General features: G+C 46.8%; 8 protein-coding genes across 8 annotated transcripts; 4 read left to right on the forward strand and 4 right to left on the reverse strand.

Annotated features, from left to right (window-relative positions):
• Nucleotides 1–1,306: 1,306 nt before the first annotated feature.
• Nucleotides 1,307–2,127, forward strand: N7466_007883 (uncharacterized protein; the record flags this gene model as incomplete). The annotated part of the gene is made up of 3 exons (XM_057167272.1): nucleotides 1,307–1,573; nucleotides 1,627–1,842; nucleotides 1,912–2,127. The coding sequence occupies 3 exons, from the start codon at nucleotides 1,307–1,309 to the stop codon at nucleotides 2,125–2,127; spliced, it is 699 nt and encodes a 232-aa protein (XP_057020313.1).
• Nucleotides 2,128–3,702: 1,575 nt separating this feature from the next.
• N7466_007884 (uncharacterized protein) lies at nucleotides 3,703–4,824 on the forward strand (the record flags this gene model as incomplete). The annotated part of the gene is made up of 2 exons (XM_057167273.1): nucleotides 3,703–4,130; nucleotides 4,194–4,824. 2 exons carry the CDS (start codon nucleotides 3,703–3,705, stop codon nucleotides 4,822–4,824), a joined length of 1,059 nt encoding a protein of 352 aa, XP_057020314.1.
• Nucleotides 4,825–5,561: 737 nt separating this feature from the next.
• N7466_007885 (PH domain protein) lies at nucleotides 5,562–7,390 on the reverse strand (the record flags this gene model as incomplete). Its single annotated transcript, XM_057167274.1, has 4 exons — nucleotides 5,562–6,782; nucleotides 6,865–6,957; nucleotides 7,024–7,149; nucleotides 7,265–7,390. The coding sequence occupies 4 exons, from the start codon at nucleotides 7,388–7,390 to the stop codon at nucleotides 5,562–5,564; spliced, it is 1,566 nt and encodes a 521-aa protein (XP_057020315.1).
• Nucleotides 7,391–8,836: 1,446 nt separating this feature from the next.
• On the reverse strand, nucleotides 8,837–10,949 carry N7466_007886 (arrestin family protein; the record flags this gene model as incomplete). The annotated part of the gene is made up of 5 exons (XM_057167275.1): nucleotides 8,837–9,718; nucleotides 9,779–10,204; nucleotides 10,284–10,602; nucleotides 10,676–10,819; nucleotides 10,888–10,949. 5 exons carry the CDS (start codon nucleotides 10,947–10,949, stop codon nucleotides 8,837–8,839), a joined length of 1,833 nt encoding a protein of 610 aa, XP_057020316.1.
• Nucleotides 10,950–15,889: 4,940 nt separating this feature from the next.
• On the reverse strand, nucleotides 15,890–16,350 carry N7466_007887 (SNARE domain- containing protein; the record flags this gene model as incomplete). The annotated part of the gene is made up of 2 exons (XM_057167276.1): nucleotides 15,890–16,048; nucleotides 16,138–16,350. The coding sequence occupies 2 exons, from the start codon at nucleotides 16,348–16,350 to the stop codon at nucleotides 15,890–15,892; spliced, it is 372 nt and encodes a 123-aa protein (XP_057020317.1).
• A 313-nt stretch (nucleotides 16,351–16,663) lies between these two features.
• N7466_007888 (uncharacterized protein) lies at nucleotides 16,664–17,860 on the reverse strand (the record flags this gene model as incomplete). The annotated part of the gene is made up of 1 exon (XM_057167277.1): nucleotides 16,664–17,860. The coding sequence occupies one exon, from the start codon at nucleotides 17,858–17,860 to the stop codon at nucleotides 16,664–16,666; it is 1,197 nt and encodes a 398-aa protein (XP_057020318.1).
• Nucleotides 17,861–20,788: 2,928 nt separating this feature from the next.
• On the forward strand, nucleotides 20,789–22,172 carry N7466_007889 (uncharacterized protein; the record flags this gene model as incomplete). Its single annotated transcript, XM_057167278.1, has 3 exons — nucleotides 20,789–21,318; nucleotides 21,401–21,689; nucleotides 21,807–22,172. 3 exons carry the CDS (start codon nucleotides 20,789–20,791, stop codon nucleotides 22,170–22,172), a joined length of 1,185 nt encoding a protein of 394 aa, XP_057020319.1.
• Nucleotides 22,173–23,483: 1,311 nt separating this feature from the next.
• Nucleotides 23,484–24,872, forward strand: N7466_007890 (fungal specific transcription factor domain-containing protein; the record flags this gene model as incomplete). Its single annotated transcript, XM_057167279.1, has 2 exons — nucleotides 23,484–24,341; nucleotides 24,390–24,872. The coding sequence occupies 2 exons, from the start codon at nucleotides 23,484–23,486 to the stop codon at nucleotides 24,870–24,872; spliced, it is 1,341 nt and encodes a 446-aa protein (XP_057020320.1).
• Between the last annotated feature and the right edge of the window lie 58 nt (nucleotides 24,873–24,930).

Here is a 24,930-nt window from a genome sequence, read left to right on the forward strand (position 1 = left end):
CTATTATATATAATGCTACATTATATTACTTCTCTTTCTCTAGGTAAATTATCACAACAACTAGCAAGAAAGAGAGGCTGAGATCCTAGTCACATGTGCATATAATCCAATGTTCTTAAGTCCCTTCTCAAGACTACTCTCAAGTCTACACTTAAGTTTATTCTCAAGTTTATTCTCAAGTTTATTCTCAAGTTTATTCTCAAGTTTATTCTCAAGTTTATTCTCAAGTTTATTCTCAAGTTTATTCTAAAAGTGACCCATATTTAGATCAAATCCCTGAAGATATTCCTATATGTGATAAATACAATACAGGCGGGAAACAAGGCGGTGAAGTTAGGAATTGAAATTGAGATGTGACCTAGGGGTGGCCTCTATCGGCCGCCATAGTTGTAGTCAATCCCTGAGTACATAAGTGGGTTTGTACACCAGTTGACGGCATTTGGTGAAAGTGACTGAGTCAGCTTGACAATCTAGTTATGGTTTCACGTGATACTATTGGCAAGCCTCAAGCCCTAACGTTTGACGAGGAAACCACATACTATGCATGAATACGGAGTACCTAACACTGGAAGTTGAACTTCAAATATTCATGATGACTCTCTGTAGGATCCTAGTCTCAAAGAGCATTTCTATAGATATGGGCCACCTGAACAATCCAAGATTTAATGATGGCTTCGGACAAGTACACCAACATTTGGGCCTTGGAATGTGGTTAACAAAAAAGAAACGTTGAGCTCAAAGCTGTCCCCGGGTCATTCATCTGTCCATAAAGCCTATCATCGGCTTAAACAAAAAACGTAGGCTGATTTTCATAGTATCAATATATTAAGGCACACCATCAATCTGGCAAAGTTGGTCTAGATGTTAGCCATAAGGGTGTCATTTCTGACGAGTTGAAAGCAAACATTGAAAACGATCATGGGCCGTTATTTCAACATGACAGGTTTGATCGCCAGTAGGGTATTTCTTGTCGCAAGTAGGGTACACCTGGTCACTGGGCAGTAGGGAACACCGGGTTATCACAAGAGGCAATAAATTCGATCATAGAAACAACACGACAACACGACAACACAGCGACGCAAAGACATACATTGAGCGAAAACACGACTTGAACCCAATTCATCAGATCTGTTCGCTCAACTTCTTTTGACGCAAACAAGAAGAAATCTTTTCGTTTGTGCGTATCTTCTTTGTTGTTTTGTTCCATCCTACTTCGATTCCTATTCTTTTTCTTCATCCTTTTTCCCAATCAGAAGCGCGATCACATAATCCTTAGCCATCACCTAGCCTGCGTTCACGATTCATCATGCCGAAGCCTGTTAAGAAAGCCCACCCTGCCAAAAAGGCCCCTCCTGCCAACAAGGCCCCTCCTGCCAAGAAAGCTTCTCCTATCAAAAATACTCCTCCTGTCCGGCCTTACCTTCTTTGGTGTATCCCTTGTGCACGCAAGTACGCCCTGGATTTTGATCCCAATAAAGGCAAGATGTTTCGAATTGACTGCCTTTTCGACCCGGAATCCAACAACAGCAAGTGCCTCGCCTGCCAGACACGCCGTCAATGCACTTGCATCATAGTAAGTGATTCAACTCACCCCAAGCCTCACTGTCGTTGACTGATCATTTCAAGACCTGCCAAGGTATGCATGGCAATGCTTACGACATGGTCCGTCTTTTGGAATGGCTTGCCCCTCTGTTTGAGGATAAGACTGGCCGACTGGGAAAGGAACAACGCATCGAAGTCGCCGGCCTCGCCAAGAGACTTTGCTTGGACTTCTTGGGTCTGGAGCTCGAGCACCGAAAGGAACACGATCTCACCGGTGAATGCATGGTGGACGGCCAAAGAGTAAGTTGATGTGTAATACCGCACGGCTTGGAAAATATGGATAGAATGTCATAACTGACCCAAAGACAGGGAGCCGAAGCGTACGTCCAGTTTGTGCTTGGCCGCCATAAAGTTCTAGCTGAGACCCAGGCTCCCGATGTTGAGGAAAACGAACCCGAGTATGTTTCATGGAGCCTTTTGCGTCTTCTCCGTGGTGACGGCGGCTACGAGGACTGGTTGAAGTCTATGCAGAAATACGAAGAATCCGTGAAGCCATACGTGGAGTTGTATTACGATGAGGGATGATGAGGGATGGTGAGGCTCCTATGGGCTATGGGTATGTTTTAAACGAAACAATCTTTTTCTGACCTATTTGTATCAGTTTGCTCTTATTTTTGATGTTCTTTGATCTTCATCAGCGAAACGCAATGTTGATCCATCTTCCTGATGATCATCATTTACTCCGTCTCGTGTTGCATCCAGTAATTGCGAAAGAGACCAATCAATGATATTTATGGTTAAGAATGTCCATGTCTCCCGTCCAATTTTGAATGAGCGTCTTTCACCTAGTCAAGCTCTTGAGAGAAAACAAAGTGAAACACAGATCGAGTCAGAGAATTGACGGATTCTCGTATCCACATGTTGGAGTGTATATCATAGTCTGGTGGATCGCCGCTGCCCCTACTGCCCCGCATTACGTAGGAGCGGATGATGCGCCTGTCAGAGCATGGGGATTTCGAAAAATCAAAAAAAAAATACATAAAATGCAGTGACATGATCACAGTAAAGAGAATGATCAGGCAATAACCAGGGAATATCACAGCTACTTTTAGAAGGTACTAAAGAAGGCTTTTCGTACTAGTAAGCCTAGATCGTGACTACTGTAAGCCCTTGTGACTCTTATCTGCAAGAATAGCAGTAGATCACCTATAAGAACCCAGCATCTATGAAAATTACATGATACTATATTCTAATAGCTTGATAGATCTTCATGTTTTTGGATTGAGAGAAGGAGAGGGAAAAAAAAAAAGAAAAGAAAAGAAATTCTATTACTTCGTACAGTAAACTACTAGTAACACATTTTCCCTCTCGGGCCCCGCGGTAAAAGCCAGTTGCGGATCATGACTTCCCCACTCTCTCTCTCTCTCTCTCTTCTCCCCCTCTTTCAACTGAGTCAACTGAGCCAACTCTCAACCCAGTCGCATATCCCACCACATCAGACTTTCAACTTCGCACAGGCCAGGTTCGTGCTCTCTGAAATTTCCTGCACTCCACATTCCCCAAGCCTACCCGAATTGATCACCATCGGCCCACTCGTGTTCGAATACCTCAACTGGATCTAAGGCCCTTTCCCCTTATTTCTTTTTCTTTTTCTTTTTTCGATTTCTTCTTTTCCCGCGCTTAGCACACCTGCATATGTTGCCTAACTCCTTCCTGTTCGCATTCCCACTCCTCCAATCATCGTTTCACATATGCCCACGTTCCTCATCCCAAACCATCCTGCTCTACTCGATGATCGTGGCGCCCCAGCCGGGGCGCGGAGCCTCGCGCGGGATCGCATGACTACACTCTTATCCTGGCATGCATAAAACCCCCCGTTCTATCCCCCGAGCTAGGCTTTGTGCCACCGGGCGCAGTGGGAATTATCGTGACTTGTCATTCCGACCAGAAGTTCTGAGTCAAGGAGATAGAGCAAAGTAAACAAGAACCCGAGGCGCTATACAGTCTGCCTAGTCTGCCTGTTCTGCCTATCCTGCCCATATCCCCGTTTTTACTCCCTAGAGATGCACACATACTCCTTTTCCATATCCCGCTCGAATCTTGTTGGAAAGGAAAGAGATAATCTCTCTGGTCCCCGCGCGTGCGCGTATCTGTCCCATCATGGGTCTGAAGATGGCTGAATTCGATCCGCTTCCAGTCTACGAGTTCTTTCCTATTAAACCCGATCTCGCACCTCGCGCCTCGCCGTTTGTTCCATATTGGGCTCGCTCTCACGTGCAGTGTGCGCAGAACCTCCTCCCCTCCTCCGACGAACCTATCGAGTACGACCACGACGACGAGGACTTCCAGGATAATTGCTTCTTCTTTCCCGAGGACTGCTCTTATACCCCACCTAAGGACTGGGCTGTGGATTCCCCACGGCAACCTGTCAAGAACACAGAGTACCAAGTCGGATTGATTAACTTGGCTGCTCACAGCGCCACCGACGACATGCTTCCAGAACTACCTGATATCAAGATGTTGGACTCAGAGGCGCTGGGCGACCTTCTGGAGGATAATCTCTGTCCACCCGAGATCACAACAATGATGTAAGATTCCACCGCTCTCTGCATTTTTAGTTGTCTGGCCATGGCTCATTATGATGAATATAGTGTTTTCTCAACCAACGGCGCAGTCTTCGCCTATGCTTCCTCCCTCCCATCCCGTCAGCTTCGCAACCTCAGCGCAACCTACGGCGCTGCATACACATGCTACGCCAAAAATGCATCGAGCGGAAACCTCACGGGCGTAAATCCGGCCAGTCATCCATCATCCTACGTGACAGCTCAGTCAATGTCGCTGGGGGACGTAGGCTCCATCGTCTTCGAGCTTGATGACTCGGTGGCGGTAGTGACTCGTCTCGCCGACAAGGTTCTCCTGGCCGCCATAGGCCCAAACAAAATCGATCAGACCACCCTCAACGGTGCCGAGCCCGATTCTCTAGGAACTGAAGGTGGGGCTCCGGTAGACCCATCCGCCGTAAATGGCGCCACGTCAGATGCGTTTCAATTGGAAGGGCAGCGCACACCATCGGCAGCACCCCCATCCCCGAATCCGCCCACACGCAACGGCGCCATCGATGCCCAACACGAGATTGACCGCAGTGCTGATCTTGCTCGTCTTGCCAGTCTCAATCTTTCAGCTTCCCCCTCTGTGCTGCTGGCGTTGGAATCAAAGTGTGCCGCGCTCGGTCGGTTCCTTGGACAGAAATTGCATGATTTGGAGAGTCCCGAGGATTTCTAATATATATATAAAAAGAGATGATATCCGGGATTGCAGATCTTGGCAGGCTGGTCTTGGGATCTGTTACGGGAATGCTCGATCTACCGAGTGCTTTGATTCCAATGTTGGGATCTACTATCTTTCAACCAATGTATCAAGTACATGACTTTATGACCAATTTGGTTGTTCCTCGACCTTATTAGCAATATTAGCAAGCGGACCAAGAAATTCAAAGTGTCTGTTGCACGTACATCAAAAATGTAGTTGGATTTATTTTGATTCCAGATGTCAAATGTTAGTATCGTGGAATGCGGACCCTGCATGCATGTGTGCACACACATGCATGTGGGCATGAATTTTTTTAAAATATTCTTCTATGTTCACATGTGCATACTCGGACAAAAGACCGGAATTGCCCCCGACTGGTACTTCGAATTCAATGCTGTCAAAATCAATGTAGTATTTGCGGGCTATGTATTAGGTCAATCAATATATATCTCCAAACTGTACACCCGATGGCCACCAAAGAACCAGCTGAATGGACTCAGGGCGCGCTCAAGTCTCGCGAGCGAAATAATTTCAAATTCAAAGAAAGGGAAGAAAGAGAGACAAAAGAAAGGAAAAAAGTAGTAGGAATGCATCATGGACAGACATAGGATGCATGTGCAGTCCAGGGTAGCATGGACAAAATAAATGGCCAAAAAAAAAAGGCATAAATGTTAGATACTATTCAAGTAATATATCTGGCTGAAAATGGGCTAAGATTTGTCTCCCGCAGCTGTACCAGTAGGTCCTGTAAAGTAGCTTCCTGAGCTAGCGGTGCGACTGAGAGGCTTTGTCGAGCCGGGGGTGGTAGCACCAGGTGACGAGGCATCCTTAGCCGTCTCCGCGCTCTTCTCCTTCTCGGCGTATGTAGGGGGCTGGTTAGCCTGTCCCGAGACGCTGCCAACGGGGCTTGTGGAGCCATTGACAGGCGAAACAGGGGACGCCAGGGTGGTCGGGGCAGCAGCAGCGACAGCGACAGGAGCAGCTGCACCGTTAGCAGCGGCCGCGGGGGCCGAACCAGTGGAGTCCTTGATAACAGACCACCACTTCTCGGCGTTGCTAGCGGTGGACGCCTTGAACATCAGTTCAGTGGTAGCGTGGAAAGCATTGCCGACCTTGTTGCTCGAGATATCCTTGCCCTTGACGTTGAATTTGACACCGTCGATAGCGCCGACGATACAGTCGGGCAGGTAGAGCGACAGCTCCGGGGAGGGGTCACGGCGGAAGTCGTCATCGTCCTTGAACTCGTGCAGGTAACGCGCGGGCGTGATGACATAGTAGCCCGAGCTGTATCCCTTGATAACGGCTCGAGAGCGACGCTCGAGGGATCCTTCAAGGAGGGCTTGGGTGGATCGATGATCTTGGTTGGGGAAGGTGATGTTTGCGAAATCGCGGGGAGGGGAGTCAGGGTTCACGAGTTTGGCATCGTTGCTTACGCAGAAGTTGATCCATTCGAAGTCTGGGGGGATACGCTGGGCGGCGCCGAGGACGTCGGCGTACATGGCTCGCTGGCGGTCGAGCTGGCCGCCCATGATCTGGTGGAATTGTTCCAAGGCGGCCTGAACAGTTTGCAGGACGTGAGCCTCAAATTGCTGGAAGGAGTTTTGCACCGTGAGAATGTCCTGGCGATGGTTGTTCTCCTCGGTCACCTGCTTGTTGAGGCGGTGTCTGATCTGGCGCCTAAGGATGTAGGGGTCGTGTGCTTGCTCGATCTTGGTGCCCATTGCCGAGTCGTGTGACGCCGAGTGTTGGCCTAGGAGCTCGATGTGCTTCTGGGTAAGTGTGCGAGCCTTGTCGACGGCCTTGGCTCCCTTTGCTGCTCCAGACTTGAGCTCCTTTGACTTGTTCTTGATTTCTTTGTGGAGACGCTCGAGGGTCGGGAGGACGGTGGCCGTCAGGCTCTTTTCGGTTTCGAGGTACATGTTGACCATTCCCTGTGCCATGATAAATTCATTAGGACCCGAAGTATTGGACCGACAATGTGCGTGTTGGTGTTGTTGTATGGTGAGCTCGTACCTGAGAGTTGTTGCGCATATTATTGAAGAGGCCTGCCATGCCGCCCTCGGATTGACTGAAGTGATGAGCCTCCTTCAATGGCTGACTGACCGTCTATTCAGCCGCCGTGATTTCTGGTCAGTCTTCATATTTTGGATCCGGGGAACACCGAGCACCGACCTTGAGGATCTTCTCATGGTCCTTCGACTGGGATTTTGACAGCTTGGCGGTGGTAGAAACATAGTCTTCGAGGTTTCCACACATATGCTTCCATGCACGAAGACGTTCGATCAAGAGGTTGCTAGTCTGAGAAAAAGAAGCCAGGTATTAGCCCTTGAGCACTTTTCACCGCGGGGTTGTTCCCCATAGCCCAGGAAGCGGTGGGGGGGGGGGATTTCCAGCACGATAATCTTGAACTGACCTCACTGCTGTCGGTATCCGGAATGGCCTCATCGTCACTGAAGGAAGTGCGACGGGTGAAGCTGCTGCTAACGGTACCCGTTCGCTGGGGGAGCTTGTGTTCCACGGGGCTTGAAGTTGCAGACATGGTGGGCAACCAGTAACGGATAAGAGATGGACAGGAGGGAACCGAGCTGGCGGAATAAACACAAGCAGTCACGACGGAAAACTGCAGGCAATTTTTTTTTCTTTTGTCTTATTCAAGATTTCGTGATCTTCAAGATCTTCACCAGGAGAGATGGAGCATGCGGGATGCGGGATTCACAGTATGTGGATTGTGTTCCTGTGGCTGAAGAAAAACCGGGAGCCTGGAAACGCTAGTCTATTACCGACCTAGTCGTTGGATATAGTGAAGCGCGTTTCGTAGGACTATTTTTAAATGGTCGGTGGGTCAAGATAAATTGCTGTGGAGAGTACGAAGTACTTTGAAAGTAGTAGGATCGCGGGAGAAAAGAACGGTGGAATATTGAAGGTGGGAGAATCGCATTCTTAAGCTGTGTTGATCGACCATCGAACCGACGATGAAGTCATTGCCCGCATTTGTGGCGCTTTGCATCGCCCAACGATGTGATTCAAAGTAATTCAAATATAAATCAAATGTACAGGATTCTGGATTGAAATTGGAATTAAAACCTTAGCAAAAGCCATAGAACAGAATACAGCATGAATACTAAGAATGAAGGCACCCCTTTGCACTCGTTGACTGTTGATGTTGACATCAATACGCGCTAGAAATTTAGAACCATCCATTGTATGTTCTTGGAACTGAACGCCACAGGTGGATCCTTTCCATTGTTCATTTGAATGTTCAGTAATTCGAATGCGGGACCTCAGGTTGCATTGCTAACAATCACTTTATTCTTGACTTTTGGCCGGTTGCAGCAACTTGTCTGTTTTGAAAAAAAATCCCAAATGTTACAAGATCTACAGTGGCTTTTACCAGATCGGGAGAAATGAGGGGCATCTGCTTCAAAATGTTCAAATGTTGGCGTAGTATATACCAAAGTATTGATCTTCCATATCATATTAAGAGTAGTGGGCAGTATGTGATGTTCGATGAGGAGTCCTGGAAAGATTCCAAGATTTGAACATTGTGAAAATTAAAGTACATAAAATTGAATAGTAAGAATTCGGCATTGATGCGTGACTCGTGCTGTGGTCTAATAAACTCATACAGCTGGCTCGTAAAAAGAAAAATAGTAAAAGCAAATGATCATGAAACCTGCTATGAGATATCCCAGTCCTGCCCTCTAATGTTGCCCGAACGCCGAGAAAATAAAAATGGTTAAAACCCATGTCTGTCGAATGCTGGTGAGAGGATCAAGGCCTCATGCGGAACAAGAAAAACGAGATAGGTCCCGAGAAGAGAGAAGAGAAAGGCGGAGATGTGGAGTTGTGAAGATGGGTTCCAATGTCCAGCACTGGAGATGTGACTTTTAGCGTGGGGTGGAGATGGCGGGAAGAATAGAAATCGAAGCCAAAAAAAAAACAACAAAAAGGTTGCGGCAAAAAGCTGTACAGCCTCCTGTGCTATCTATCTAGCGCGGGCTTGCACTAAGCGGAGTCTGCGGTCGGCATCGTCAGTACTGACTCCGTTTGTATTGAAGTAGCCGGGACGATTCACCTCTAATGGGGTAGAGATTCCACTGGCCCGGCCACTATTGCGACCACTTCGAAGGTATGCCTGTTGCGGGGATTGGAGAAGCGGTGTGCCCGGTATACTGCTCGCAATCACGGCATTGTAGTCGGGAAGGTGTGAGTCAAATGAGCCTACAGCCGCGCGAACAGCCGTTGAGTAGCTCGGGACTCGACTGAGTGTCTCCACCTCAGCATATTGAGGGTGGAAAGGAGTCGCCATCCCCGAAGGAAGATGTTCGGGATCCACTTCATCAGATGTTCGGCGAGAGAGCTCAGGGCTGCTGGGACTGTGCGAGTTCGAACCAGATGAGGGTCCAAAGTAGTCATTGAAGTGAACATTCAACTGTCGTGAGTTGGGGTGGCTCTCCGAAGGGGTGTCATGTGATGGCTCGTTGGGCGACAGGTGACCCATGCGGGCGGCGTTGTTCAGGCTCGAAAGACGGCTATGCAGGGCTGAGGCCGAGATATCAGTGTTGGTCAGGGCATTCATGGAGGCCAGGTTATCGGCTGAGATGTTGCGACTGAGAGGACCGAAGGGTGTGTTTGGTCCACTACCGGGACCAGGGGTGCGGTATCCATTAGGATCCACCTCGCTGTATAATTGATCGAACTGGTGTTCGCCGTATAGCGGAGGTGCCTGGTGAGCAGCGAGCTCATCTGCGGCTCGTCGTTGATGGGCGGAGTGGGCAGTCTGTGCGGTCGTGTCTCGGATTTGGTTGTTGTCATCAAGTGCGATATTAGGGGAGATAAAGATCGAGACCGGGAGAGTAGCACGGAGCTAGTTAAAAAAAAAAGAGTTAGCTTGAGTTGACAATGGAACTGGTTCATGTTGGCTTACTTCGCTGATGTGGCCGTCTGGGTTATGGAGTTGAATGCGGAACTTCAATTTGTGGCGAATCTTGATGCCTTTTGTGTCTGTATCTTGCAGACACCGAGTCAATGTTGAAGGCATATCCAAATAACGGGTAAATTGGTAGCCCTCGGCCGCGTCGTCGATGAGCTCAACATTATTTTCATCCACACCGTGCTCATCGGTCAGAATTGTGCGAGTAATCTTGTAGGTATTCCGGATGGAGTCGGGGTCTTCGGGATTGAGTGTAAGGTCGTGACTTTCGATCAGCTGGGAGGTAGTTTGTCCGATGCGCAAGCCCTTCAACAGCGGTATCAACTTGAAATCCACCCGAATCGAGGTACCGAAAATGACTGCTTTGTTCGGTGTGCTGATGGAGTATTCGATCTTGTTCGGCCAGATATTATCCACAGACTATAGACGTCATTGTCAGTGCCCCGCTTAACCCCACTATAGGAGTAAGAGAAAGGAAAATCAAAAAGGTGTGACTCACCATGGCATGCGAGAGCTCGAGTGCGCTCGGGTCGAGTGTTCGGATGATGCGCAAGGGCTTGCGCGCCACAATATCTTTGGCGTACTTGCGTCCAATCTCAGCCTTGAAGCGGTACATAACCCAGGTCTCCGACAGTCCTTCCACGCTCTCCGGCATGGAACCTTCGAGGACGACGTCAAATGGGTATTCGTAGTTGCCCGCCGCCAGGATCTCGGTCTTGCCCTTGCCGGGGTCTCGGAATCGCCATGTCTTGTCGTAGAACACTCGCTCTCTCCAGGACTTGCGGCCGCCGGCGGTCGAGCTGGAAGGTAGGTGCCAACTGTGACTCAGTTAGCTTGGATTGGGGGTGGGGTTTTTTGCCGTTATTTCTTCTTTCAATGCTTTGAACTTACCAGACACGAGACATGCCAGTCAGTTCTAGTCGAATGTGTTTAATCGCGAGGGGCTCGGACAGGCAGAGCACCAAGGTTCCCTTAAGGTGGGCGCTGGCAGCCTCATGCTCGCCGCCACGGAACACGATGTAATCTTCGTTCAATCTAGAAGACTTGTTAGAATGAAATGCTAGACACATGCCACTGATAGGTTCAAAACCGAGTCCACATACCGGATATCGAAATACTTGGCATTGCTTGCGCTTCCGCCACCACTAAAGAAGCTGAGAGCCATTTTGAAGTTATGGCCGCCACGGCTATCGGGGCAGCCGGTTTAAGTTGAACAGGTAAATGGAGCACGTTGGCGAGAGATTGAGGAAAGATCTGAGAGAGGAAGAGTTGAGGAGTAAATATGGCGGAAGAGGGAAAAAATAAACCAGGTATGACAGGTTTTTTTCCCAGCGAAGACCCTCTATGATCTACCGGACAATGTCCAGAATCGCAGGCCGGTCCGACCAAACGGGTCCCACTGTAGGAAAGTGGAGAAGTGCCGTTTCCGGGCAAAATTGCAAAAGAAAAATCGCAGAAAAAAATTCGGTGGCGATAAAGAGACGATAACGAACGGAGATGATGCGAGGTGACTAAGCCACGATAAGAAGCGTTTTACCGTGAATAGGAGAAGAGGAGGGAATAGGGGAATAGGGGAATAGGGGAGAACAAGAGATATGTTTCTTTTTTTTTTTTTAAAAAAAAAGACAGAACTTCGAGTGCGAGAAATCAAGTGAGCAAAGTCAGCAAAGCATAATTGCACAATTGTTGATCTGTCTCTTGTTTACGTCAGCGATGCATATGAAGGTCAATCATATTACTAGTAACCATCGCATTCAAATGTTCTATGTACTATACTAGTATGCTATTTACTATGTGTTATTATTATTACTCTCATTGTAGATGTTATTTCTTCCATTACCCACTTTTTAATCATATTCCTCTATTTTCTCTATTTTACCTCTATTTTATCTCTATTTTATCTCTATTTTATCTCTATTTTATCTCTATTTTACTGAATTTTCTTGAAAAGGATAAAAAAAGATCATTATGACTCGTCCTCTTTTACCGATAAGTACTTTTCTTTTTCGGGTTCTTTCTTTTTGATTTTCTATTTTTCTATTTTTCTAATTTTCCAATTTTCCAATTTTTAATTTTTTTTCCCTAATTATTTCTTTTTTTTCTTCCTTCTTTCCTACCCGATACTCGGGGGCCCTTCGTTTACCCAGAACCAACCATCACGCCATAACCTCGGGATCGCCCTTCCCGCGATCGATCCTCTTTTGGATCGTGCCTGAGATGCATATCATGCATGTTACACTTATCGGTATATTTTACTCTGCACTCCACTCAAATGCAGGTTACTCTGCAGAAAATAAGAACATACATACACGCATGGTGAAAAGCAACACTCCTGCATCATGTCTCGGGCATATAATGTCTGTGCACCCACTTCCTATAGTACTGAACATACTATTTACGACGAAACACATGGCCAAGGTCAAGGTCGAGACCATGTTGATCACAAACATAGAATGTGACTGTGATGAGTCGTTGCCGACTTTTGTCATTATGATCATTCCCCCTATTATCAACTCACACAAAGGGAAATGTGCAGAAGGTGCAGCACATGGTACGTACCATGGAGAATGTGATAGCTAATGACATTACTACTGCAGGGGTTCAGCTATCACTATGTATCACAGTCGAGGAGCTGAAGAGAGCCATGTGGTCAGGGCATACACGTATGTGGACCAGATCTGTGACTGGCTTGATAGTGGAGGGTTGGTTCGTCTCACAATTGGACGACTTGTGCTATCAATGATTCAAGCCCCCACCTGCAACGACTGCTCTTTGATTCTGAGTTGGATTTTCATCTTTTTCTTTTCGGAACTACCCGTCCTTTTTCTTTTACTTATTCAAATTCTCGACCGCGGTTCGAGCGGGAGCCGCCCTAGCAAGTGTAGATGTTCCGCCAATGGGCTCCACTACACAGGTGTCAAACTGCTCACCGGCTACACCGACCTAAACTGGTTCAGTAGATACGGATACAAATGACGATATGGCTGACATCTGACGTGGGTGGTTTCTCTTGAACCTTTTACGGATACTTGTACTCCGCGGTATAGACAAGGCTTACGGAGTATTGTGCCTGGTCCTTCCCCCCCCACTAAGATAAGGGATTGCGCCCGGCTTGGACCCTTCAAGGATGTAAAGATTTACTCCAAACTTCCCATGTGTTTATTGTGGCGTCTGCACGCCCCCTGCAGTAGGTCACTCATAGGCCTCTTGAGATCATGACCAACATAGAGAAGCATTGATAGGATTGGTTGTTATGCCATGTCAAACAAAGGTCTCGGCCTGGTCTGCCGATTACGGGCGCGGTCGGGATGCCTTTACAGAAAAGCTCGGGCATTCCCGCTTCCATCGGAATCCCGACTGCCTCCCGATTTCCCTGCCCGACATTGCGCGTCCGTGTCGCCATCGGACCTTCTCCTGACGATCTAGAACGGAAAATTGTACTGTTTCAGATTTCAGATTCCAGATTCTTTGTTGACGTTTCCCTGTGGCTGTGAATACTGATAGGGATTTTCTTGTTCGCTCCTGCCATGGAGTTGAACACACAAACAATGATCATCGATGAATGACAAAATGGCCCCTCGAAATGACACAATACACTCGGACAAACATGCTACATATATACGCATTTACTAAAAGGGCACATGAACGTGGCACTTTTCTTCTTTCAAATAAGGATATCTGAAAAAGTGGATATTCGTTCCAAGGTTCTCTAGGCTTTTTTTTTTTTTCAATTTTCTTTTCAAGCAATTGAAATTTTCTTGGTCTGCGGGACCCATGACCCACAAAGTAGATCATTGACGGTGAGCTTTCTGGCAGCGATCGGAGTTTCTCCTGGCCATTGATTGTTGTGTATCCATACCCGCTGGATCCAGCATTCGGTGAAACTGGGTTCCAGAATCAGATCCTGTTTCTACAGCAAGTTGGGCTGGTACGTACAACATCATCCCATCTAGACCCATCTATTGATGATGCTGCCTTGTTCTTATCATTCTACCGGGCAATGTTGATGCGTTGAAGCATGTATTAGGTACACATGATTTAATTCTGTACTCAAGTGCTCTCACTCTTGGTTTCGATTTCTAACTTGTGGGAAAGAACCTTAAAGCATGAATGTACTCAGGATAATTGGAGTACCATTGAATCACATTTAATAGTACATACACTGAGCAACTTATAGCTCCATCTAAAAGCGGAGATATCCAAACTCTGGCCTTCGATCGTGTTGATCTACGGAATACTATACACTATAGATGAACTCCAATCTTAAAACCATCTGCAGGCCTAGACCTAAATGAAACAGCAAATCAATTACATGCCACAGCCCTGTCGATAGCTCACAAGCTACCACTGCAAGAACAAAAACCCGGACAGGAAAAACCGGAGAAACGCTTTTCATGTGAAAGAAAAAGAGGCGAAATCTCTTCTCGGTGCCCAGCCCGAATTGACCAGCCTTATCGTCTGAGCGGGTAGCTGCCTGAAACCATACAGAGATACATACTCAGTAGGTCCTGCGACAGCAAGGTGGAGAAGCAGGTGTAGTAAGATCCAGTCACCAATTGCCATTCAGAGATAGCGCACGCGCCAAGGAGTACAAAAAGATGAAAAAATTAAGAAAAATGAAAAAAAAAAACGAAGAAAAAAAAAATTCAATTCCAAAGACCACAAGCTACATTTAGCTATGACCCATAGCTATGACCCACCACGGAGCTTTCAGGCGCCACAGGGTTTTGACGGGCCTGGATTCGGACAGGCGAGAACCGGCAGCTACAGAGCGAACGCGGCAGTAGCAGTCAATAGCCACGGAGTACTCCGTGGTTCTCCGTAAAACACAATGCACAAGACCCCTTGTAAGGAGGGTCAGAGCATTCAATTGTTACTATTTGGCCCCTCGGTAATTGATATGCCGACTTACGGGAGTTGGCGAGCCCTTTTCTCGCCGTGGTACTTTTTTGTCGGTTTTTTTTCCGGCCCTCCGATGATCGACGCGATATCTTCAAGCTCTGGAGTCAACAGCCGAGTTTGGACGGGAACTAAATGAACTAAATTGAACACAGCTTGGGGGCGATCGTTAGTGCCAAGGAAAGGGGGATAAAGATTCTTGCGCTGCCGGACCGCCAATCGTGCCGATTTATGGCGCCACATGGTTGGTCGAGTCAAAACGAGCATTGTGTGTTACTTGCTCGATCAGGCAATTTGTTATGCTGCATTTGCATTTGCATTTGCATACACCGTACAGCTCTCAAGTGCTCGCATCATGCAATGAAATATGCTGGTTTCTCAAGCGGTGGTGCTGAACAATTGATGTGCCTTGTCTCGTGTTTGAGAGCAAATATAAACATACATACACACATGCTAACCTTCAACCTGCCCATGTGCACACCCAGGTGGCAGTGACATGCATCTATGGACTCATACAGCAGCTGAGCAAGATTGCTTGATTTGTCCTGGTGATAATTAAGATCCCGGGACATATTATAGTCATACTTGTACAAGTGGAAAACGTTCCAAAGTTGTACGACACCAGACTCGTTCCCTAGTTGGCTGTGTGGAACATGAGGATGCCATTCACATACTGGAAGTACTGCTTCGAGTCTCCAGCCATACGTAAGGCGGAAAAGAAGTATGTTCAAAGTCAAAAGCATAACTACTAACACAGTACCGGGATTGAAGTCAGGAGCCTTGGGAAATAAAATGCAAGATCAACAATGTCGCATCAAATAAGAACAACCCCGCGCGCATGGCTGTATACAGGTCGTTAGAGCATCAATCTAGAGACTTGAGGCTGTTGTCGAGGTCGGTGGGAGTCGCTTATATTCAAACAAGCGGGGGCCCGGGGCCCTTGATCCCAATTAAAGGTAGTAGGAGTGTAGGAGTGTATTCGTCGCGGTTTGGGGGATGATCTGGCTGGGGATCGGGTACATGGTGTGGGGATTTCGGGGCGCAAACATAGCTCGGGGTGATGGGGTTTGGGATGTCGAAGAAAGAATGGTGTTTATCTCGAGCCAGCAAGAGAGTCCTCGACCATGGTGTGGGAGCGTAGATGTAGAAAAGGAAGAAATACCGATGACGGATTACATCGCAGTGTAGCTTGTCTTTGAAGGTAATCTAGAAGATCCAACCCAAGATGATATAGAGCAGGATACCGGCCCCGATCACCATGCCTGCGATCTTGAGCACCGCCACTGTGTCGCCTTGTTTCGCCATCCTTGTCAGCCTGGAAGCACTGCCCTTCAGATTCGTTGACATGGAAGAGAAAACATCGTTCTGGACAGATAGAAGAGCGTTAGTTTTTGGTCTTCTAGATGCCCTTCATGTATGAACTCCCTCATGGGTATCCCTTCGGTGAAACATACCGAGTTATCGAGCGAGTCCTGCTCCCGCGCATTGTCATGGATGTCAATCGTTACATGTCGGAGAGCAGAGACTTTGGATGAAAGGGAGTTGAGGAGCGCATTGTTTTGCCTAGTAGGAGACATGTCAGCGAAAAGGTGATCACAGAGACGAGAGATACTTCGCCCAGCGGTGCCAGGGGCAACATACTGCTCACGTTCGTAGGCGTCACTCATGTTGTTTTCAGTGATGAGGGTGTCCTGAATATTGGACCAGGGAGGATTGGGAAAATCCGGAGAATGTGGGTATGGCTGGTGGGGAGGAAGCAAGAATGATTGGGAATCTGGGATGACGAGTGGCTCGTCCGGGGAAGCAGCGGAGCCGATGGGGCAGCGGGCAAGTGATAGGTCAGGTGACCTGCATCCATCAATTATCAATAGCATATCTTGAATACCTTTATTTTGAGGCTCAGGTTTCTGAATCTGAAATTTCCATTTCGGAAAACAAATTAATATCTTAAATTCTATAATATCAGAAAACAGCACGATTTCATCTAAGATCCGGGGGATATGGTGCTGGTATAGCCATTGTGTCATGCACCATGTAGAGAAGCCGAGAATAGTTTGCCATCCAGTGGGTCCCCACTTCGTCCAACAGACCTGCAAACTCCAATAATATTTGCTGGGCATATCGGGCGCCGTATTCATATTTCTTTCCGTCAATCAGAATTGGTCCCCCAAACCGAATGAATTGTATGGCGGCATCTTCCGATTTCGCTGGATTATCTGACCCCATTCTTGATGGGTCATTATTTGATATTCCTTCATCGCCAATAGCCTTCCAGTCAACAACCGAATTAGCAAGATCAAATTGGTCCCAGTTACTTGCGTGTTCCTCGCAGGGATTCTCAGGACTCGCCAGGAGGTAAAATCCGAGAATCAGGGCAGACATGAACAAAGTTCGTACGGATTGAAATGCAGTCCCATCTGTTGGTTTTCGGTGGGACAAAGTCCGGAATGTTTGGGCTGCATGAAGACATGCTCTCCGTGCAGCAGGAGTGTATGTCCAGCAGGAAAGATCTCGACGAGCATCAGACATGGATTCCGGGCCATCGCGACCAGCAGCGCGGGAAATGATATTGATATCAGTGGTGATCAGCATACAGGCACTATGCCAGATCACAATGCAGTTTGGGTTGGTATCACGGAGAATCCTTTCGTATAATTGAACCAAACTAATGAGAAGCGGGGTAACAATACTGGCTCGTTTATCAAGGCGACAAATGTTCCATGGAACATACTGATGTTGCTCGGCTGGAACCAAATCCGAACTAAGAATCAATCGGCGAGTGTCCGTGGAGACGCGTAGGAGGACAGAGCAGAGCAATCCATACATAGAGAACACATGTGTGGGCTCTTCTAGATTAGGTAGATGGAAGTGATAAGATGATAACTCAAGCCTTTGGTTTGCGTGAGGAATACCAGTGAGCAGTTGAGACCATTTCTGCGGTGTTGGGGCTTGGTAGAGGTCGTTTTCGAACGGCAATGAAAGAATAAGTTTATCAGTCTCAATTACAGGACTCAAAGAAAAGATCTCTGACAGCCATGAATCGTGCAAAACCAGGCCGATGATCAAGCTGTTGTTTAATTTGTTAGCCCTTTGAGACGTCACAATCACAGAAAGACAGTTATACTTTTTGGTTGACTCCGCTCGTGTCCATGCAATCCATCGAGCACGTTCCTCCATTCGTGATGAGAGTAGTATATCATAAGTCTGATCAAGATTTGAACAGAAAAAGCCACATTCTCTTGCAGTCTGTTTGAAGGAGGAGTTAGCTCAAAGAATACACTTGAATTTCAGATCTCTTACTGCTGTAGCATGCAAATAAAGCAATCGAGACTTTTCTGGGCAAAGGTTTCCCTGAAAATCTGTTAGAAAGCGCGATATTCATAGTAAGGGTTATATAAGGGTTATAGCTTGGTGACAAACCCCCGTAGATATGAAAAGGAAAAGTGTGTGATGTGCCATCACAAGGTAATTAAGAAGGTCGGCGGGGGTCTGACAGTCCGCTGCAGCAAAAATGAACTGATTGTAGACCTCGTTCAGTATGCCCTATTGAGTAGAAACGGGGTTGTCAGCTCTGATGGTAATGGGCTTCATTTGGACCACCTCATACCGGGTATGTTTTTCGAATGAAGTCCACGGCATCGTCTGTCTTGAAAAATGAAAGACCAATCATGCACATAACAAAAAGCAACAAATCAGAAATTTTATCTGCGTTGAAAGTCGCAGAATGAAGAACAGGATAAAAAGGTTGGTACTTGCGGAAGTAAAGGTAAAGACCTTGTTCGAAAACTTCCGTGGTATTGATGCAAAGATACTCATGGCCACATTGAATCTCATCAAAAAAGTCATTGCAACCGCAAACTAGAAGTTTTCTTTTGAGTATTCGAAGTCGCATCTTTGAACTGTCCGTTAGACTGATCTCTAACGCATATGTTTCATCGGGGATCTCTAAGGCCGGATCTACCAGGCCCAATGCCAGATTGCTAGAAAAAATATTCTCTAATGACCCGAATGCGACTTCCTGCCAGAAATTAGGTCTGGAATTTGAGCCTGCATGGTGTGGGCTTATTGGCCATAGTCTTTGAATTCGTGTTGTGGCTCCATCAATACCGCCTTGGTTTGGTATTGAACCCACAGGACTGAAAGGTATCGGACTTGGAAATATGGCACCGGCTATATTATGGTTCAGAGTTAAGCCTGGTATAGTCCCCGATGGTCCCAATGGATATGATTGATCAAAGGATTGGTTGAAGAGAATGCTTAACGTATCCGTGTTCGCGGCAGAAGCACCGAGTGGTAGGCTCAAGGACGGGGGCATAGTCCTAGAGATAGCATCATCGGGTTCAGCTGTTGGATTCGATATTCCCGTAGGGATTAGAATGTCATGATCATGGTCGTCAATGGCAGGATCGCAAGCAGGGCCACACATGGAAGTCTGTTCAAATGGATCTATCGGGAATACCTGTCAAATTCAATTAGCACTTGGCCTTGGGCCAGGTATGTACTAGGATAACTGACAGGAGAAATACTCGGTTCACTCTGGACCACATGGTTTCGACGATGTCGCAGGAGAACATCTCTAATACGAAAATCAATCAAAAGAAGTGGACATATGACAGCGATTCTTACCGTCGTGCAAACTGCTTGGTACAAATTGAGCATTTGTATGGCCTTTCCCCGGTGTCTGTCCTCAATTTAGAACAATGTTTTCTCATTTTCTCATTTTGATCATTGCCATCACAGAGTGGGGAACAGCGTACGGGCTAATTGATGTCGATTGAGGTGTTCTGTCTTAGAGAAGGTCTTGTCGCACCGCGCGCAGGATATCCTATGCAGATTTGCCTTGCGTCGCTGCCGCATGACGTTAATGCGTGGAAGGCATGAACCAAGAAAAAAAAGAGAAAAAAATTCAAAATCGGCAAAAAGGACCAGCTGACGGAATTTCGGCCAAAAGGATTGCACAAGTGCAAAGTGCAATGATGGGCGATTTGCGGGGTTAATGTTAAAATCCAAGGCCTTGCTTATCAGGCATTCATGGAATATCCTATCAACTTTTAGTACTAAAATTAGTTAACTAACGTTGTGTCGAGAGCCTGGGAATCAGTTGTGCTTTTGAATAAGCTCAATGGTTTCAGTGATGTTTAATGTTATTCTGCAATGATTTCAATGTCAGTGTTTTTTCTTTTTTTAAAAAAAAAAAATTGCTGTCGGTGTTCTTGCGAGTCTGCAAGGTCTGGCGCCACTAGAGTTGATTGAGAATGACATGATACTTTGATAAAATTGAGGTAGAGCTTATGATGCAAGTCAGAAGCCAGCAGATTGATATCCAGCTCAGATCGAAATGCGTGATCGATCTGGAACGCATTTGGTTGAGGGCCTGGTGGGAAACAAGGTGGGGAGGAGTGCACGTTTCCCCACATCTTTGTAGCCAAAATGCGGGGGGAAACGTGTATTCGTCGGAACTCTGAAGCTTCCCTGGATCTAGGTAATACTGTGAACATTTGCTCATGTGGCAGTTCCTCGTAATCTTTTGTGGCTCTGTGGGGATAGCAGGGGATGGAACTATCAAAGACGAGGAATATAAGTAGGTGGAAAACTTCCCATTAACTGAAATGAAATCGAAAGGAATTCTTTTCTACATTTGACAACACTTCACAAAATGACAGTTTTTCAATTTTTTGATTACCCTCTTGAACTTGCGGTGGGAGCTATACTTCTGTATGCTATTTCTTACATCATTTATCAACGATTCTTCCATCCACTTGCAAGATATCCCGGACCTTTTCTCGCCTGCCTTACGGATTTGTGGCAGGTGCATCAATTTATGACCTTGAAGCAGCCCTATCACCTTACAAAGCTACATGAAAAGCACGGTTCAATTGTTCGATATGGTCCAGATAAGCTCAGTATAACTGATGAAGAGGCAATCAAGTCAGTATATCAGTCAGGGGCTCGATTCATGCCCAAGACCGAATTCTATGATGCCTACGGAGCAGCTCATCCCAATGTTTTTGGAATGCGAGATGAAAATGTACTTTTTTACTCCACTGGGGTTGCATTTCCTTGATCTAATCAATCATACAGATTCATTCTATTCGGCGACGCCAGATGTCGCATAGCTTTTCGATGAGCTATGTTAAAGAAATGGAGCAGCATCTCGACGCAAATATCGAGATCCTCCGCCAGAAAATATCATCATACACCTCAACAGAAGAGGTCTTTGACCTCAAGAAGATCTTGAACTTTTATGTGATTGACACATTAGGGGAATTGGCATTTAGCCAGACCTTTGGGGTTCAAGTTTCTGAGGATGAATCCCGTGTTCCGCCTGTTGTTGAGCATAGTCTGCTGGCCGCAGTCACAGGGGCCTGGCCAAGTATGACTGCCTGTTTGAAGAAGTGGCTCCCTCTCGTTCCACACCGAGATCTCCAGGCCTTGTTCAGCGGCCGCAGGGCATGTGCTGAGCTTGCATCGCGATGTGTTAATACGCGGCTGAACTTCATCAGGTCTAAGAATGGATCAAATGATACATCGTCTAACAGAAAAGATATTCTCACGAATCTGATTTTGGCAAAGGACCCCGACACGGGTGAGCATCTGACACAAGCTGACCTGGAAACGGAAGCATTTGGTTTCATGTACGTAGTCTCCTGGATATCCCATTAAGGTGGACCAAGTCTGTTTAAAACCGTTGACTAATTCTATATGGCGATTTACTAGTATTGCGGGAACTCACACTACCAGCGCGACTACCAGTCTGCTTTTCTACCATCTTCTACATCATCCGGATATTATGACCAAGTGCGTTGCAGAGATTGATACCAATCTGCCAGCTTTGCAACCAACTGAAAGTGCTTACTCGGTCACCATGGCCGAGGCATCTTTGCCATATCTACGGAACTGCATGAAAGAAAATTTCCGAATCACACCAGTTTTCACGATGCCTCTCGCGAGGCGGGTCATGATGCCTGGAGGACTTTCTGTTGCTGGAAAATATATTCCCTCTGGAGTGAGTTGAGTAACTGTTTTGTTTAAAAACATCTCCAATTGGTTCAACATTGAAATGTTCAATGTTCAATGTTGTGGGGATATATTTTTCTAATGCATATTCTCTACATCAACATAGACATCAATTGCGGTCTGCAACCATGCATTTCACCACAATCCGGTAGTCTGGGGTACAGATCACAATGAATTTGATCCATCTCGATGGAACAATCCGGATGTCGAGAAAAAGTCGAGGCTGTTGATGCATTTTGGGCTAGGTGGCCGTCAGTGCATCGGCAAGACGGTGGCCACGACCAATATTTACAAATTGATGAGCACTTTATTAAGTGAATTTGAATTTATACTAGCCGATAATACTGAGAGGGAGCGAGTGAGCGAGAATGCTTTCTTTGGAAAAATTCCAGAGTTGATCAGTGTAGGTATTAGTGATTTAGCTGGGCCCTTAATGGTTCGCGCTCGGAAACGCGACAGGGCCCCGCTTTAACACTTGGAGAATGCATATTAGTTTGGCCAATGGAACGAATTCATGAAAATGAGGGGGGAAATACAACATTTGTCACTTTCATTACTTATTTTTTGTCCTGATATTGGATGATCTTTGAGATATTCAGCAAATTGAGGCAATGATTGCATTTGGTGTGCGGCCCGGGGCCGCCCCACTTGGCTCCAGATGTCTACACGGGTTTTCTTCGAGTTATACAAATCTTGATTCTTGATTCTTCCCCTCGACACTCTCAACGGAGCCGCATCTGCATTTCGCAAAGTGATTCTACAAGAACCACAAGAATTTTGAGCATACTAACTGTCAGCCCTGGCATGGTTTTGATCTGATCTACTCCCAAAACTGATGGCGTCGATCGATGAGCGGCCGTCGAAGCGCGCTCGCCAAGCATGTGAGCCTTGCCGGTAAGCATCATACAGTCACTTTTTTTTTGACACCCGAGCTCATCATGGAACAGGCGGAAAAAGTCAAGATGCCCCGGGGAAAAGCCAAGTTGCTCTTACTGCGAGCGCCTGGGCCAAAACTGCGTGTACACAGGCGAGGTAGTAATAGACGAGGCGTCGGATTTCGCAAAGAATATAGTAAGAGTTACGTTGAATTATTTTAACAGTCCCAGCTTACGGTATTTTTCCAGGACGATCGTGTTTCTCGCATTGAAAGAAAACTTGAACAGCTGATAAATTGCATTGCGTACGTTTCTGCAAGCGCGCTTCTTTGACGGCGACCTGACCTTTCAAGTGACAACCAGCAACCCCAAGCCGAGGCTAGATCTCCGGACACCAGAAATCTTTCAAAATTTTCACCAGCAACGTTTGCTCCACTGCTCACCAACCCAGCTCTCATGTAGGCACCCAAAAACTTTTTTTGCATCGTGACCTCGCTAACCAACGACAGGGGAAGTTCGCGTGATTTATCAGCTACGCAATTATACCTTACTTTTTGCAACTCGCAGCCTCTACCCTTGTTTCCACAGCGGCTAAGTGCGGAATGTCTGAGTAACCGAGACCCAGAGCTTGTGCTTTCAGTGGAGGCGTCGGGTCTTCGGTTTAGAGGAAATGGGGTCAAAGAAGGTGTAATTGAACAAGAGATTGTAGCAAAAACAGACACAGCCTGTCAATTGGTCATGAAGCGAATTGCCGATGGGAATGTCGAGATCTCCACGATTCAAACATTATGTCTGCTGAGCATGTTGGAATTCACTGGTATGAGCTCAGTCGTAATCTCAGCATTGACCGCGTACTGACACTGTGCCACAAAGCTGGAAACCTAGTTCGAGCAGGATTCTATAACAGAATGGCAGAGTACTTCATGCGCAACATCAAGCTGACAGATTTCGAATTTCTCAAATACCTCGAAACCGAGCAAGATGAGCGAAAGCTATGTTATGCAAGCGTGATAATACTCCAGAATCTCCAAGGATATCCACAGCAATGTTCAATCCAAGAGACTTCTGATCAATCGGTTCTTACGGGACTTGCCACTCCTTCTTTTGAGACGTTAATACCAAAAAAGGATTCTCGAAGAAACGGCAATGATTCCAAGCCAGACATTGGTATACATGCCGCCGTCATGCATACTAGTGACTTGTGGGCCCTTGCCTGTAAGTATGCCATGAATAATGCCGGAGATGACACAAATCCTCCCTGGCACCCTCAGTCAGACTATGCAGTGACCACATATTGGCATACCGAACATGAAAGTTGCATGCCATTGAAATTCCGGCTTCATGCTAGTCGGTTTCCAGACTACACTCCGACAGAACTAGAGATGAGTCGTGATTATTGGGGTCCTTGGTTATTCTATCAGATAGCTTGGCATGCAGTTCCGTGTCTGCTGAACCACCCTTTTCTTCTCTCCATGCGACTGAGGAATTTTAGGCGAACGATGCCGCAGTCATTTCTCCGCAACTCCTTTGAGCAACTGACATTCCATTCAGGCTGGATAATTCATTTTCTCGAGCTTTTTGAAAGTAAAGGCTTTGAAGTATCGGATCCAACATTAGGACACTGTGTCGCCATCGTTGCGACGATCTATCTCCAACATAGTTTTGCAGACGATCACACTTTCAGCAGAAAGGCACAGACAGGTTTTGAAAAGTGCCTTCGATTCCTGCGAATAATGGGGTGTCGCTGGCCGCATATCGACCGACAGGTGAAGTTACTTGGTTTCGTCTGTGGCGTTATACTAATTTTAAACTAGGTCCGGCAACTGGAGCAACTTCGTGGCAGCATTTCGCCTGGGAGTCAGACCACAAATTCAAGTGCACAAGCAATATCCGACCCAAAGTGGTCTGTAGATTTGCAGTTAATGTGGAAGATCCTTGCCTATTCCAATGCAAGCAGAGCTCCAGATCCAACTGGCGATATATTTGGCCCGATATTGGCCAAGGAAACCACCCCCAGTGATTCAGGAACATCACCAGCTGATGCTATAACCGATCGTGATTTTACTCTCATTGGATCAGCTGGGATTTCAGGACACAAAACTGTTGCAACAGAATGTGTTACATATCCTCCTGAGCAGGCAGAGCATCAAGAAACCGGCCCTGGGCCGTCTGCGATGGACTTTCCGGAATCACCGAAACCCCAAAATCTGAACTTTGCCGGTGGAGACACACTTTTGTTGCAACTACAGGATTATGATAAAGCATTCGAGGATTGGCTGAGCCTGAATCCCACATGAAAGGATCTGAAAAGATGTGACTCTTGTCCGGACACGGCCCGCTTCCGTGTTCTCCGGA

This window comes from Penicillium verhagenii (genome assembly GCF_028828195.1).
Source record: "Penicillium verhagenii strain IBT 33310 chromosome Unknown utg000007l_segment0_segment0, whole genome shotgun sequence".
Lineage (NCBI taxonomy): Eukaryota > Fungi > Ascomycota > Eurotiomycetes > Eurotiales > Aspergillaceae > Penicillium > Penicillium verhagenii.